This window comes from Leucopleurus acutus (genome assembly GCF_964270905.1).
Source record: "Leucopleurus acutus genome assembly, chromosome: 13".
In the NCBI taxonomy this organism is placed as follows: Eukaryota; Metazoa; Chordata; class Mammalia; order Artiodactyla; family Delphinidae; genus Leucopleurus; species Leucopleurus acutus.
Genome location: NC_139155.1, coordinates 82,551,944 through 82,567,783, shown reverse-complemented (window position 1 = coordinate 82,567,783; position 15,840 = coordinate 82,551,944). Strand labels below are relative to the sequence as shown.

Here is a 15,840-nt window from a genome sequence, read left to right as displayed (position 1 = left end):
GCCTGGAGCCCGTGCTCCACCACAAGAGAAGTCACCGCAATGAGAAGCCCACGCACCACAACAAATAGTACCCACCGCTCACCGCAACTAGAGAAAGCCTGTGCACAGCAATGAAGACCCAACGTAACCAAATAAATAAATAAATAAATTTATTTTAAAGAAAGTTGTGAACCACTATATTGTACACCTGAAACATATAGTACTGTTAAGTCAACTATACCTCAATTTTTTTTAAATGGCAGAAGTGACACTATACAATTTCTGAGAAAAAGTCACGGAAGGCCACGTAGCTTCTGCCTTATTTGCTGGAACACAAGCTCTTGGAACAAAATGTTCAACTACCCTGGGGCCACCATGCTGCATGGAAACCCTAACCACATAGAGAAGTCACATGGAGGCAGTCTGATCAATAGCCCCAACTAAGACAAACCTTGTTATTCCAGCTCAGGTCCCAGACATGAGGGTCAAGAAACCTCCAGATGATTCCAGCCCCAGCCATGTGAGTTACTCCCAGCCATTCACGTCTTCCCAGCTAAGGCCGCTGACCTCATGGAGCACCGTCAAGCCATCCCCACCATGCCCTGCCTAAACTCCTGACCCACAGACTTTGTGAGCAAAATGCAATAACTGTTGCTTTATGCAGCAACAGATAACTGGAACACCACTCACCCTGGACCACATCCCACTCTGAACTGTTATGCGAGAAAGAAAGAAGCTACCTCATTTAAACCCTTTTATTAGGATACCTCTTTGCTACAGCAGCATAGCTTATACCCTAAAGCACATACTTCTGATTTTTTAAAATATATTAACAGTATCAGAATATAGATATGATTTCACAACTTTCTTTTCTCACTCAACAATATGTCTTATAGATCTACCCACATAAGAATATATAGATGTATTTCATTTTTTTTAGACCTGTGCAGTACTTCATGCTGTGGACATACAACAGTTTATTTAGCCATTTTCCTATCACTGGGTGTTTAGGTTGTTTCCAGTCTCTGACTATAACCGACAATGCAGCACTGAATAATATCCTTGCACTGTCTCTCTGGGGAAATGTGCAAGTGTCTCTGGGGAAGAGAAGTAGAATTGCTGGGTCACAGGGTACAGGCTTGATTTTAGTTTTAACAGATCTTGGCAAATTGCCTGCAAAGTGACTGTGACAATTTACACTCCCACCCACAGCATATGACAGCTGTCCTCCACACCTCACCAAGCAACACTCACTGCTATCCCCACTGACTTTTTTTTTTTTTGGCCACCCTGCACGGCCTACGGGATCCTAGTTCCCTGACCAGGGACCGAACCTGTGCCCTCTGCAGTGAGAGCACAGAGTTCCAACCACTGCACTGCCAGGGAATTCCCCCCACTGACTTTCTTAAGGGCACTTTTCCGATGCTTCACTGGTGATATTTTCTGCCCAATCCTAAGGCATCAGACTGAGTAGGGATAGGAAGTCCATGGCCCTTCCCATAATTTTGTCCCTTGGCACATACAATCATTCCTGATCCCTAAGAGTTCTCAGTCTCTCTCTCTGCCATTGGCTAGAACCACTTCCCAAGGGAGATCTGATACTGGAGACCACACGTCCAGTCCACCCTGCCCTCGGCTCCAGGCTCAGGATTTGCCAGTCTTGAGGACAACGTGGGGTCTGGGGGGCTGGAAACAAGGCCCTTAGTGTGACACGCTCTCCATCCCCAGGGCACTCCTTGCCCACGCCCAGTCTCTGCTGATTCTACCTCATGCCAGTCCCACAAGCAGCAGGAAAGATTATCAACTCATTTCTTGGATTCTAAATTTTTTCCAGACCTGCTGTCTCTCAGTCTTTTTTCAACTGTGGCAAAAATATATAACATAAAATTTACCATGTTAATCATTAAATTTAAAAAAATTTTCTACTTGTAACAAAATACACATAAAATTTACCATCTTAACCATTTTATGTGTACAACTCAGTGGCATCTAATATGCTCACATCACTGAGTAACCATTACCACCATCCATCTCCAGAACTTTTTCATCATTGCAACTGAAACTCCAAACCTGTCACACAATAATTCAATTTCCTGTTCCCCCCCCAGCCCCTGGCAACCACCACTCTACTTTCTAGTTCTATGAATTTGACTCCTCTAGGTATAAGTTGAATCATACAGTATTTATACTTTTTGTGCCTGACTTATTTAGACATATCATCATGGCTTCAAGGTCCATCCAAATTGCAGCATGTGGCAGAATTTCCTTCCTTTTTAAGGCTGAACAATATCCTGCAGTATGTATATACCACATTTTATCCACTCATCTGTTGATGAACACCTGGGTTGCTTCCATCTTTTGGATATTGTGAATAATGTTACTATGAACACGGGTGGATAAATATTTGTTCGAGTCCCTCCTTTTAATTCTTTTGAGTATATAATCAGAAGTAGAATTTCTGGATCATAAGGTAATCCATGTTTAACTTTTTCAAGGAACTGCCATACCGTTTTCCAGAGAGGCTGTACCATTTTACAACAGCTGTCTCTTTTTTTTTTTTGGCTGCGTTGGGTCTTCATTGCTGCGCGCAGGCTTCCTCTAGATGTGGCGATTGGAGGCTACTCTTTGCTGCGGTGCGCGGGCTTCTCATTGTGCAGCACGGGCTCTAGGCACGCGGGCTTCAGTACTTGTGGCACTTGGGCTCCGCAGTTGTGGCTTGCAGGCTCTAGAGCGCAGGCTCACTAGTCGTGGCGCACGGGCTTAGTTGCTCCGTGGCATGTGGGATCTTCCCGGAACAGGGCTGGAACCCATGTCCCCTGCATTGGCAGGTGGATTCTTAACCGCTGCGCCACCAGGGAAGTCCCCACAGACCCTCAGTTGGACTTGTGCTTTGAGACGTTTTTTCCAGGAACAGGAGGATGAGCCACACTGAGGTAATCCAATCCTGCCTTTCATCCAGCCAGCCCTGTGTCCTTGAATGCAACTAGTCGCCAGATGGAAGCTTTCTGTTGTTTTTGCCAGCTCAGCAGCTGTTCCCTTTCTGGTTAATGTCCCTATGGTTTCTTTGGAGATCCATCCCTCCCCAACACTCAGTCCATGAGATCTGGCTAGGAGCAGGTTTACCCCAGGTTCCAGGGCAAATGACCCAGGCCTGGCCAATCAGAATATCAGCCTCCTGACCAGGCTGGCTGACTCAGGGACGAGCATTCAAAACCAATGAACCTCAGTGGGGGGCTTTTATCAGAACTGTTGGAAAAAAAAAAAAAGAAACTCTCTTTCCCCTAGTTCTCAAGGTAGCAGGAGCTACCCCTGCTACCTTAGCAGAGCTAACGGGGCTGCCTTGCCTGGGAATGAACCCAACTGAAAGGAGAACAGGATGGAGAGGCAAACAAAGGCTGAGCCCTGACGGTTTCATTTAAGCCCCTGGATCGGCTTATATCTGAAGGCAGTACACCTTTGACTTCCCTATTAATGTAAGCAAACAAATGCCATTTTATTCTGTTTGGCTTTTTAAGAGGCAAGTGTCAGAATCTAGATTAACATGCCAAAGAACAGAGCTTTCCATCTGGGCAAAGTTAACCACACCAGGTAAGAAGAGAAGCCATAAATCTTGGACTCTTTATTACCAAGCTCTTGCCCTGGTCACTGTCATTTATTTTTATATTTTGCGGTACGCGGGCCTCTCACCATTGTGGCCTCTCCCGTTGCGGAGCACAGGCTCCGGACGCGCAGGCTCAGCGGCCATGGCTCACGGGCTCAGCCGCTCCGTGGCATGTGGGATCTTCCCGGACCGGGGCACGAACCCGTGTCCCCTGCATCGGCAGGCGGACTCCCAACCACTGCGCCACCAGGTAAGCCCCTAAACCATCATTTTTTAACAACTTTATTGAAGTATAATTTACATGTCATAAAATTCTCATTTTAAGTATACAATTCAGTGATTTTTATACATTTACCAAGTTATGCAACTATCACCACATCCAGTTTTAAAACATTCCATTATCCAGTAAGATCTCCAGTGTCTATGAGCACTCGCTCCCCACTCTTCCCTCCTCCCAGCTCCTGGCAACCACTAATCCACCTTCTGTCCCTATAGATTTGTCTTTTCTGGATACTTCATATAAATGGAATCATACAATATGTGGCTTTGCGTCTGGCTTCTTTCACGTAGCATACTGTTTTTGAGGTGTATTTATGTTGTAGTATGTATCAATTTTTATTACTACTCAGCACTTATATCACATTTTGTTCATTCATCTACCAGCTGTTAGACATTTGGGTTATTTCCACTTTTTGGGTACTATGAATAATGCTGCCATGAACATTCATGTACAAGTCTTTGTGTAGATACCTATTTTCCTTTCTCTTGGATAGATACCTAGGAATGGAATTGTTGGGTCATATGGTAAGTATATGTTTAACTTTCAAAGATAATGCCAGAATGCCAAACCACTATTTTTATTTCTAAACTAGGCAGCAGTGTATTGGAGCAAGGGAGACACTCACTGAAAACTGGGAGTTGGGTCTCTGCACACAGCGCAAGGAGTACCAGCTTATTAAACGTGATTGACTCCCACTTCAAGTTGCTACCTCCAAAAATAACCCAGAGTGCTGGGGGCACCAAAGCAGACAAGCAGCTATGGAAGAAAGGACTCTACTCTGCTGCCCGAAGCAAGTCCCAACCCCCCAACTATCTAGTTCAAGACCAAGCAAAGAAAACAGACACACTTAAGGAACCTCCATACTGTTCTCCGTAGTGGCTGTATCAATTTACCTTCCCACCAATAGTGCAGGAGGGTTCCCTTTCCAGCACACCCTCTCCAGTATTTATTGTTTCTAGATTTTTTGATAATGGCCATTCTGACCGGCGTGAGGTGATACCTCACTGTAGTTTTGATTTGCATTTCTCTTAAAAAACTAAAAATAAAACTATCATATGACCCAGCAATCCCATTATTGGGCATATACCCTGAGAAAACCATAATTCAAAAAGAGTCATGGGCGCCGATGCAGGGGACACGGGTTTGTGCCCCGGTCCGGGAAGATCCCACATGCCACGGAGCGGCTGGGCCCGTGAGCCATGGCCGCTGAGCCTGCGCGTCCGGAGCCTGTGCTCCGCAACAGGAGAGGCCACAACAGTGAGAGGCCCGTGTACCGCAAAAAAAAAAAAAAAAAGTCATGTGCCACAATGTTCACTGAAGCTCTATTTACAATAGCCAGGACATGGAAGCAACCTAAGTGTCCATCGACAGATGAATGGATAAAGAAGATGTGGCACATATATACAACGGAATATTACTAGCCATAAAAAGAAACAAAATTGAGTTATTTGTAGTGAGGTGGATGGATATAAAGTCTGTCAGACAGAGTGAAGTCAGAAAGAGAAAAACAAATACCATATGCTAACACATATATATGGAATCTAAAAAAAAAAAAGGTTCTGAAGAAACTAGAGGCAGGACAGGAATAAAAACTCAGATATAGAGAATGGACTTGAGGACACGGGGAGGGGGATGGGTAAGCTGGGACGAAGTGAGAGAGTAGCATGGACATATATACACTACCACATGCAAAACAGATAGCTAGTGGGAAGCAGCTGCATATCACAGGGAGATCAGCTCAGTGCTTTGCGATGACCTAGAGGGGTGGAATAGGGAGGATGGGAGGGAGGTTCAAGAAGGATGGGATATGGGGATATATGTATGCATATGGCTGATTCACTTTGTCATACAACAGAAGCTAACACAGTATTGTGAAGCAATTATACTCTAATAAAGATCTATTTAAAAAAAAAGAGACGCACTTGATAAAATATCTAAAGATGGAGCTTTGGAGGCAGGAGGAAAGAGTATAGTTATAAGGTAAATATTGTCAGCAAAGAATCAAATGCTGGACTTCCCTGGTGGCGCAGTGGTTAAGAATCTTCCTGCCAATGCAGGGGACATGGTTTCGAGCCCTGGCCTGGGAAGATGCCACGTGCTGCAGAGCAACTAAGCCCGTGCGCCACAACTACTTAGCCTGCGCTCTAGAGCCCTCGAGCCACAACTACTGAGCCCACGTGCCACAATTACGTAAGTCCACACACCTAGAGGCCCTGCTCTGCAACAAAGGGAAGTCCATGCACCACAATAAAGAGTAGCTCCCGCTCGCTGCAACTAGAGAAAGCCTGCGCACAGCAACAAAGAACCAATGCAGCCAAAAATAAATTAATTAAAAAAAATTAATTAAAAAATAAAATTTCTCGGGCTTCCCTGGTGGCGCAGTGGTTGGGAGTCCGCCTGCTGGTGCAGGGGACATGGGTTTGGGCCCTGGTCCGGGAAGATCCCACATGCCACAGGGCAACTAAACCTGTGCACCACAACTACTAAGCCTGTGCTCTAGATCCCGCGAGCCACAGCTACTGAGCCCGTGCGCCTAGAGCCCGTGCTCCACAGGAGAAGCCACCGCAGTGAGAGGCCCGCGTACTGCAACGGAGAGTGGCCCCCGCTCTCCGCAACTAGAGAAAGCCACATACAGCAACAAAGAACCAAAGTAGCCAAAAATAAATAAATAAATAAAAATTTCTCTTTCTCCGAGAGAAAACGCAAGCATCATACACTACTCAATTCTTCAGTAAATGATATTTGCATGGTCATAACCACATAAATGACTGAGATTATTTTTTAAATTTATTTATTTATTTTTGGCTGCATTGGGTCTTTGTTGCCGTGCACGGGCTTTCTCTAGTTGCAGCTAGCAGCGGCTACTCTTCGTTGCAGTGCGCAGGCGGTGGCTTCTCTTGTTGCAGAGCACGGGCTCTAGGCGTGCGGGCTTCAGTAGTTGTGGCACGTGGGCTCAGTAGTTGTGGCTCGTGGGCTCTAGAACGCAGGCTCAGTAGTTGTGGCGCATGGGCTTAGTTGTTCTGCAGCATGTGGGATCTTCCCGGACCAGGGCTCGAACCCGTGTCCCCTGCATTGGCAGGCAGATTCTTAACCACTGTGCCACCAGGGAAGCCCGAGCCTATTTTTTTTAATAAGCCTTTTGGTACTGTTAGGTTACTTTTTGGTCTCCTGCTCATTTTATTATGAAATATTTCAGACATATTGAAAAAGACAGAAAATCATATAATAGAAAACAAATATAACATTAATACCCATATTCTCACCCTCAGTTTAAGAAATAATAGGGCACAAAGAGTTGAGAGGCCCTATGTACTCTTTCTACGTGGTATTCCCATCTGCTGCCCCCAATGAGGGGAACCTCTATGCTGGTTATGTCCACCCCCACGCCCACCCCAGATCAATTCTGTCTTTCTCTGTGCCCTGGGAGGTTGACCTCTATGGACTGCATCTCCCAGGTCCCCTTGCCCTGCCTCTTACCTAGCCAATGGGATGCCAGGACAGAAGACTGGAGAGCGGGAGGAGAGAGAGGCTGGGGTATTGGTTCCTCCTGCCTCCTCCCTGCTTTGCTACAGCTTTTGACCACTGCAGCTCCTGTCCTGCAGCTCCCCTTTCCCTGCAACAAGCTCTGGTGACCGCCCCTTCCCTCTGCCCCTTAGGATGAGGACTGGTTCCAGCTCCAGGGACCTCGTCTTTAAACTGCCACACCTCTGTAAATAGTCCCTTCCTTAGACTTTTTTCAGTGACACCCATTTGGAAGAGTCATTTGCTTCCTGCCAGGGCCCTGCCCAAATCTCCACTATACTGAATCTGGCCCATATCACTCCCTTGCAAGTCTTTATATTTGTACTACATAGACATGTATCAGTAAGCAAAACATAGTGCTGTTTTGAATGCTTTTAACTTTATTATACATGTCATACTATACATACCCCTTGGCAACTTTTCACACAATGTTGCTGGGTTTTTTTTTTATTTTTGAGGTTTTGGTGGTTTTTTTTTAAACATCTTTATTGGAGTATAATTGCTTTACAAGGTTGTGTTAGTTTCTGCTTTATAACAAAGTGAGTCAGCTATACATATATCCCCATATCTCCTCCCAATGTTGCTTTTCTTTTTAAAATATTTATCCATGTTGATACATATAGCTCTAGTTTATTCATCTGATCTTCATACCACACTCTATGGATGTTCAGTGGAATTATCCATTCTGATGGACAGTTAGGTTTCCAGTTTTCAGCTGTTACACAATTCTTATACATATCTCCTATTTGAGTTTTTAACTATGTGGATATGTATTACTTATAAAAATGTAGAATAGATCAGAGAGAGACAGACACTAACATTGGCTCTGTAAGCTGAGATACCCATAGCTCCTTTCCTACATGTCTGATTACCATCCTTTTATACCATGTATGGGAGACACAAACAATTGAATTTCTGCTGGAAGATTTGGAGATCTGCCGCCTCTCCTGTCCTCTGAGGCCCCAAACTCTGCCCCACTCGGAAGATGAGGTTAATGAGTCCAGGTGCCAGCACAGCTGTGAAACATCTAGAGATGCCCTTTCAACACAACTTGGCTGAGTCACAACTCTTGAGTCAACGTTTATTGCAAGAACTGCCGGCAATCAAGAATTCCCTGGTGGTCCAGTGGTTAGGAGTCCACACTTAGGAGTCCGAACTCTGCAGGGGGCAAGGGTTCTATCCCTGGTCGGGGAACTAAGAAACTGCAAGCCACGCGGTACGGCCAAAAATTTTAAAAAAAGAAAGAAAGAAAGAATTGCCAGCAATGGAATCATATGCCATTTTCAGACAGGGCCCTGGTCTAGGAACATTGCAAGTTGGTGGGCAACCCAGCAGACTGCAACAGAGCCATGGCCACCACTAAAATGTGGTCACTTACAGGTGTGGCTGGTGCTAAGTTTTCAAGAGACTGCATTTATATAGTTCTCCTTCCAAGGAATCAACATCAAATAAAGATTTCTGAATGCTGAATATACTGAACTAAGACTCAGTATGCCATGGAAACACTACCAAAGATAGCAAGTTGACTTCACCTAAACTGTATCAATTCGATACTGGGAAAGATTCTGAGTCATGCGCCAGGATCGATTAGTAATGTCTGTTACAGGAGCAGTAAGTGAGGGCATCAGCATGCATGTCAGGCATTTGGAAGACAGAATAACATAATGGTTAAGTGATTAGGCTTGAGAGTCAGACTGCCTTCATGTCCAGAGTCTGCCACTTCTTAAGTTTCCTCAGTTGTGGAAGAGCTAGGGGATGAGCTATATGTTAACAGGCATGTACTGGTTTTTTAAAATCAGCTTTACAGGTAGAATTTACATACGAATTCACCAATTTTCAGGTATACATAACGAATTTTGGCAAATACATATAGTTGTATAACCACCACCACAATCAGGACATAAAACAAAGGTTCCCAAACTTTGTTGGTTCACCACACCTTTAGCGTCTCAGTAAACTTTTCACAGAGTCCTTAAGCCAAATAATTGAAAAGTATTTATGTCCTACCAACTTAGTAGCCTCTTGGGAAAAAAAGAATACATAGAAATTGACAAAAGTATTTTTATTTCATTCAGAAGTAACCAAAATTATTTACGGATGTGTGTGCCTGTCGGGCTCTACACAAAATCTCAAACCTTGGGAATAGATTGGACACTGTCATCCTCATTTCTTGTTCTAAATTGATTTTCACATAGTATTTGATTTTAATCAGCCCCCAAAACCCAACTTCACAAAGATATGACATCATTAAAAAGATGTGTGGGGCTTCCCTGGTGGTGCAGTGGTTGAGAGTCCGCCTGCCGATGCAGGGGACACGGGTTCGTGCCCCGGTCCGGGAAGATCCCACGTGCCGCGGAGCGGCTAGGCCCGTAAGCCATGGCCGCTGAGCCTGCGCTCCACAACGGGAGAGGCCACAACAGGTGAGAGGCCCGCATACAGAAAAAAAAAAAAAAAAAAGATGTGTGAAACATTCTTTTTAATGATAGATATTGTGTTTCCCTTGAAAATTTAAATTATCCCATAGTCCCCCTGTGAGCTTGCTGCAGCTCCTTGGAGGTGCCTTAACACAGTTTGTGAGGCACAGATATAGACTGTTTCTATTACTCCTAAAAAGATACCTGTCCAGCATCCTTCTCTGGTTTTTTTTTTTTTACTACCAGTATTTTGATTTTCCTTCATGGGACCACCCCTCCACCACTCTTATTTCACGTGGTTTGAACAGCACTTATCCCAGTCCTGGGCTCCAGGGGAGACATGTTAACCAAGACCCAGCCAATTAGTGCCACAGGGTCTGGTTAAGTAAGGGATAATCACATGACCCAAGTCGGGCCAATGAGAGTTAGCCCTGGGACTCCTGCCAGAATTACAGGAGAGAAGGTGCTCTGTTTCTGAGGTTTGCTGAACTGGTAGATATCAGCCTGAGGTTGCCAATGCTCATCTTTGCCACAACATGGGAGAGACTGTTGAGAATGAAGTTGACATAGAGGAAACATACACACACTCACACACACAGACATCATTGAAGCACCTGGATCCAGCCTTGCCTGAAGCCATTTCCCACTGGACTTCCCACTACATGAGACAATAAAACATTTTTGTTTGTTTGTTTTTTGGCTTAAAGCTGGTTCAACTGGGTTTCTGCCACTTACCACTAAGAATCCTAACGCATCATGTTAAAGCACCGTACAAATGAAATGAGTCCCCACAAGTCCAAAAGCTTCCTTCTAGAGCCAAGGGTCTCAGGATACTGTTGGAGCCCACTGTGTTAGGAACCCAAAAAGTATCTGATGGATACAGCAGGCCTGGGTTCAAATTCTGGCTCCTCGAGTTTCAAGTTACTTAACATCTCTTAGCCTCACTCTCATCTTGTAAAGCCAGGCTGTCGTTTAGATTAAGTGGAATAATCCATGTATCATACAGTCAGCTCTTATCATTGCTGCTATTATTGTCAGTCTTTGTTTTCTAGAAAAAGAAAAGCTCAGAGAGGCGGCTTGCTAAAGGTCAGATGCTAGGCAGTGGCAGAGTTCACGTCTGAACCTAGGAATCCTGACTCCCTGTCTGGAGTTCTTTCCACAGAACCCACTTCTAGGGAAAGAGGCCCAGAAGGCAATGCAAGATGGGAGAGAAACAAAAGAGTACCCGGGGCACAGACCTGCCTTGGGTAGTAGTTAAGAGTATACAGACCCTGTCATGGATATAGAAAACAAACTTATGGTTACCAGGGGATGTGGGGGGAGGGATAAGTTGGGAGATTGGGACTGACATATACACACTACTATATATAAAACAGATAACTAATAAGAACCTGCTGTATAGCACAGGGAACTCTACTCAATACTCTGTAACAGCCTATATGGGAGAGGAATCTAAAAAAAAAAAAAAAAAAAAAGAGTGGATATACGTATATGTATAACTGATTCACTTTGCTGTACATCTGAAACTAACACAACACTGTAAATCACCTGTACTCTAATAAAAATTAAAAAAAAAAAGAGTATAGACTCTGATGTTCAATGCCTGGGTTTGAATCCTGAAACCAGTACTCATAAGCCGTGTGATTTGGGGTACACTTTTTACTCTGCAAGATGGGTATAACAGGATCTATTTCACAGGGCTTTTTTTAAGGGTTTTAATAAAATAATACTTATCTTCCTACTTCCACCCTGTCCGCCTCATGTCTATTCTATACACAGCAGCCAGAGGGATGCCCGTTTCATTGGTAACAAAAGCCAAAAATCTTACAATGGGCTACCCTGCATTTCTGTGAGGTCAGGGTTAGGGAGAGGCTTCTTCGGGCCACCTCCTTCCTGGGTGGAGAGGGACGAGGTCAGGTTTCCAGAGATGCAAGACAGGAAATGCTCATTAAATCACCTGCCACCACATCTGTAAGTGACCTTCTGTGGTCACACCACAGGCCACAGGGCCAAACACGCACTGGTCTCAGACTAATGCTCAATTCACCGGCATGGCCGAAACCGCAACCAGGCAAAACCAAAGTCCTCACGGTGACTCGACCTTGCCCCCGAGTCCAGAGAGGCCCTGGCAGATGCAAATCACAGGCAAAAGAAAACAGATCCTTTCCTCTAGAAAGTCCCAGAGATTATGACTTTTTTAGGGGTGGGGAGGAATTCCAAAGACCTTTCAAATCCTCTAGGATCTGAAATTAGATTTCCTCTTTCCTCCCTTCACTGGAAAAAGGGAAGAAGAGGTAAAACACAAAGATATTATACATCATCCCAAGAAAGACAGAATCAGAGATATATGAACATGAAACCCACAAATCCCAGATTCTGAGGCAGATATAGGCAAATTAAGATAGGCCAGGATTTTCTGGTGAAAAAAAAAAGACCCTTCCTATTGTTAACCTTGCCCACCTGCCTACCTGTTGTGTCCTCCCTGTTCCCCAACAAATGTCTCATATCTGAAAGTCCACCCAACACATACATAATGACAATATATACCCTACTTATTATATGCGTATTTCCAGAGACTTTCATCTCAGGAGTTCAGAGCTCTTACATTTATTATGGGGGTTGGGGGGAAGGGTGAGAAGTCAGACCTAGTCCAGTCCAGTTCCCCCACTGCCGAAGACGTGAGCAGGGGACATCACGGTTTCCACCTGGTCAGCCTTTCTACAGCCCTTGCTGTGCACCAGGGGACAAAATCCAGGGTTAATTCCCAATTCCTCTCTGTCCCTCACACACCTGAGCCCCAGAGACACCAAGTAAGAACATAACAACAAGTCAAAAGTCTCCTTTATCTAATTGGTGTTAAGTGCATTAATTGCATAGCTCTGAAGCACTCCCCACCCTAATACCCTCCATGGCTCCACAGCTGGACATGACCTGAGAGCCTAGCAGGACAAAGCGTTAAGAAATAGCTGAGTCTTCTTGATGGCAGTGGAGCCTGAAGGGTCCCCTGGGAACTGAGTGGGCCCTAAGCCCTGGGCCTGAAGGAAAGGACACGAACCCACACATGCTGGACAGGCCAAGAAAAAGTACCCTTCTGGTTCTGGTACCTTACTCTGTGCTCATGCCTAAAAAAGCACCCGCCTTCCGCTCAGTCTCTCCAGCAACCCTCTCTCTATTCATCTGGACCTACGACATCATATCTAGAAAGACCCATCACAGACACCCTTGCCATTCTCCCCTCCCCTCCTCTGAACACAGTAAGAGGCCAACCAAACTGCAGACAAGAGCTACATGGACAGAGAAAATGTCACTGCTCCAGCTGAGGACAGGAAGGAGCGGGCTGGGGTGTTCCATGTGATTTAAGGCAAACAGAGCCCAACTCTGGAGAAAAGAGACACAATCCGGTAGCTGCGGAGGGAACAGCCTCATCTCCAAAAATGGTCCAGGCATCCCTCTTGGCCAACCCTAAGGTTTCCTGAGGCGTCTTTAGTCACCAAGGTAGATAGCTGAGGCCTCTGCGAACCTCCTATCAGAAACAACTTCTCCTGCCAGGCCCGCGCAGCGGCAATGCCATTCTCTCAAGGGGCCTCTTACACCCGCCCTCACCCCACCCAGTGTAAGGCTCTGGGCCAAATGGGTGAGGGCTGGGAGCAGCCTCTATCACTAAAGGAGGCAGCCCAGCTGTCACAAGTGACAGATGTCATCCACAACGCCAAACTCGGCCTGCAGCAGCGTCGGAGAGGCGGGCACATACACAGGAGCCCCAAAGACTGAGAATAGGGGTCTCTAACCCCTAAGCAAAGTCTACAGGTTCAAGGTGAATGGCTCCCAAGCACATCTCTCAAAATGGAGCTGCAGAGGAGAGGGCTGGCCCGCCAGAGTAAAGGACGAGTGGAGCTGCCGAAAGCTGGAGGGCGGCGGTGGGGTCAGGGGAGACCCCTGAGGAGGTGGGCGCTGGGCTTTCTCTTTGAGTCCCCAAACATACCTGTCCCCTCCGGCCTCCCCCACATGGACACGCCTGGAACTTCCCCTCAGAGGCCACAGACCAACTTTCTGCAGCGAAGGAGGTGCGCGGAGCAAAGAGCCGGCGCGAGGGCGGGGGAAATGGGGAGCTTCGACTCGGCGCCCAAAGGGGATGAAGAACTGAAATACTGGGAGATGGGAGGGGGCTGGCTCACGCGGACCACCAGCCCCCAGGGCCTAGCCAGGGGCAACCTCTGGGCCCTAATGGTTCCCACCGCCCCGGCTGGGCAAGCAGGAAGCGGAATACCCTGCACATCAGGTAGCAGAGTTTCAGGACTAGGTGGCCCGGTCCTACCTGCAGTTCCTGAAATTCTCCCTCCAGCTCGTGCCACTCGCGCTCGCAACGCTCCAGCTGGCCGGCCATGGTGCAGTGGTGCGAGGCGGAGGCGGTTGCTCCTGCAGCGTGGCGCGGCCGGCCACCAGCACCCCACGCCTGTCCGCTCGCCGGCCGCCTTCCGAGGCACCAGCTGTTCCTGCGCAGCGGGAGCCACGCGCGCAACTGACGTCACAGCCCCGGCCCTGGTGCCCGCCCCACCCCTCGCCGGGAGTCAGGCCCTGCGCATGCGCACGCTCCGCCCCGGCTCCGCCCTCGCGCGTCGGGCGCCTGCCGGCGGGTTGCTGTAGCTTTGCAGAACTTGGTAGGGTCTACTGCTGCCCGCCTTGAGAATGCTTCTGCGCCTCCAGAATCTCTCTCGCCTAGTTTGGGTGGGGAACTTGTCCGCAAACCGCATTTGTAGAGCTTATTTTACTTAAATTGTGTGTATTGGGGGTGTCTGGGATCGGGAGGTAGAAGGGAGATTGCGGGGAGGGAGCATTGCCTTAACTGAGCCAAAGCCAACGACGGCCTGGAGAGAGGGCCCCGTCATCTCACATTGTCATTATTTACTTCAACCAATACATCCTAGATCCTGCCCTCTAAGACTCTAGGTGACTCTCTTGACAGCTGTTTCTGTCGCTCAAATGACATAACCACCTCAATGCTAATTGAATCCAAATTCCGTCACCTCCCGGGCGTGGTCCTGCAAGATCTATCCCTGCCTAGTTTTCGAGTCACATCTCCTATCTTATCCCTCTCGATAAGTACTCTCCAGCCACGGTTTTTGTTGGTTTTTTCTTCCTACCCTTGCATGGAATATTCTTCCCTCTAAATCTTCATATGGTTGCCTTTTTCTCATCATTCTAGCCTTAGTTCAAATGACACCTGTATTAGTTTCCTAGGGCTGCCCGAATTACAAACTGGGTTAAGTACCACAAACTGGGTGGCTTGAACAACAGAAATGTATTCTCTCACAGTTCTGGAGGCTAGAAGTGAGAAATCAAGGAGTCAGCAAGATCATACTCCCTCTGAGACTCTGAGTAGAATCTTCTCTTGCTTCTTCATAGCTTATGGTGGTGGTGGTCAACCCTCAGCATTCTTTGGCTTGCAGCTTCACCCCTCCAATCTCTGCCTCTGTTTTACATGGCCTTTTTCCCTACGTGCTTGTCTCTGTGTGTCCTCTCCTCTTATAAGGACACCAGTCTCCTTGGATTAAGGGCCCACCCTACTCCAACATGAACTCATCTCAGTTTAACTAATTACATCTGCAAAAACCTAGTTCCAAATAAGGTCACATTCTGAGGGAGTGAGTATTAGAACTTCAACATATCTTTCTGTGGGACAAAATTCAACCTGTAACAACATCTCTAAAAAAAAAACTGTTCCTGAACACCCAACGGGTCATGCCTCCTCCCAGTCACATTTCACCTGCTTTATCTCCTTCATACAACTTACCATTATATGGAAGTGTTTGTCTCCATGTTGGTTGCATGTTTCCCTCCATGGGTATATAATATAATCTCCATGAGATCTTAGGGATCTTGTCTCTGTTTTGGTCATCATTGGATCCCTAAAGCACACAGTAGGCCCTCAATAAATATTTGTTGAAGGAATAAACATTAAAGATCATCTACTGCAGAGGTTCTCAACTTCTGGGGTTCATAGACCCCTCTGAGAACTCTGCATGGGGAAAATGCACAAGAGCACA

General features: G+C 46.5%; 1 protein-coding gene across 1 annotated transcript in view; it reads right to left on the bottom strand.

Moving 5' to 3' along the window:
* TMEM120B (transmembrane protein 120B) overlaps nucleotides 1-14,243 on the bottom strand; it is a 45,586-nt gene extending 31,343 nt beyond the window's left edge. Inside the window, exon 1 of the mRNA XM_082853538.1 lies at nucleotides 14,112-14,243. Within this exon, the coding sequence (XP_082709664.1) occupies nucleotides 14,112-14,180 (69 nt within the window). The 5' untranslated portion in view covers nucleotides 14,181-14,243. The remainder of the gene's footprint in view (nucleotides 1-14,111) is intronic.
* Between the last annotated feature and the right edge of the window lie 1,597 nt (nucleotides 14,244-15,840).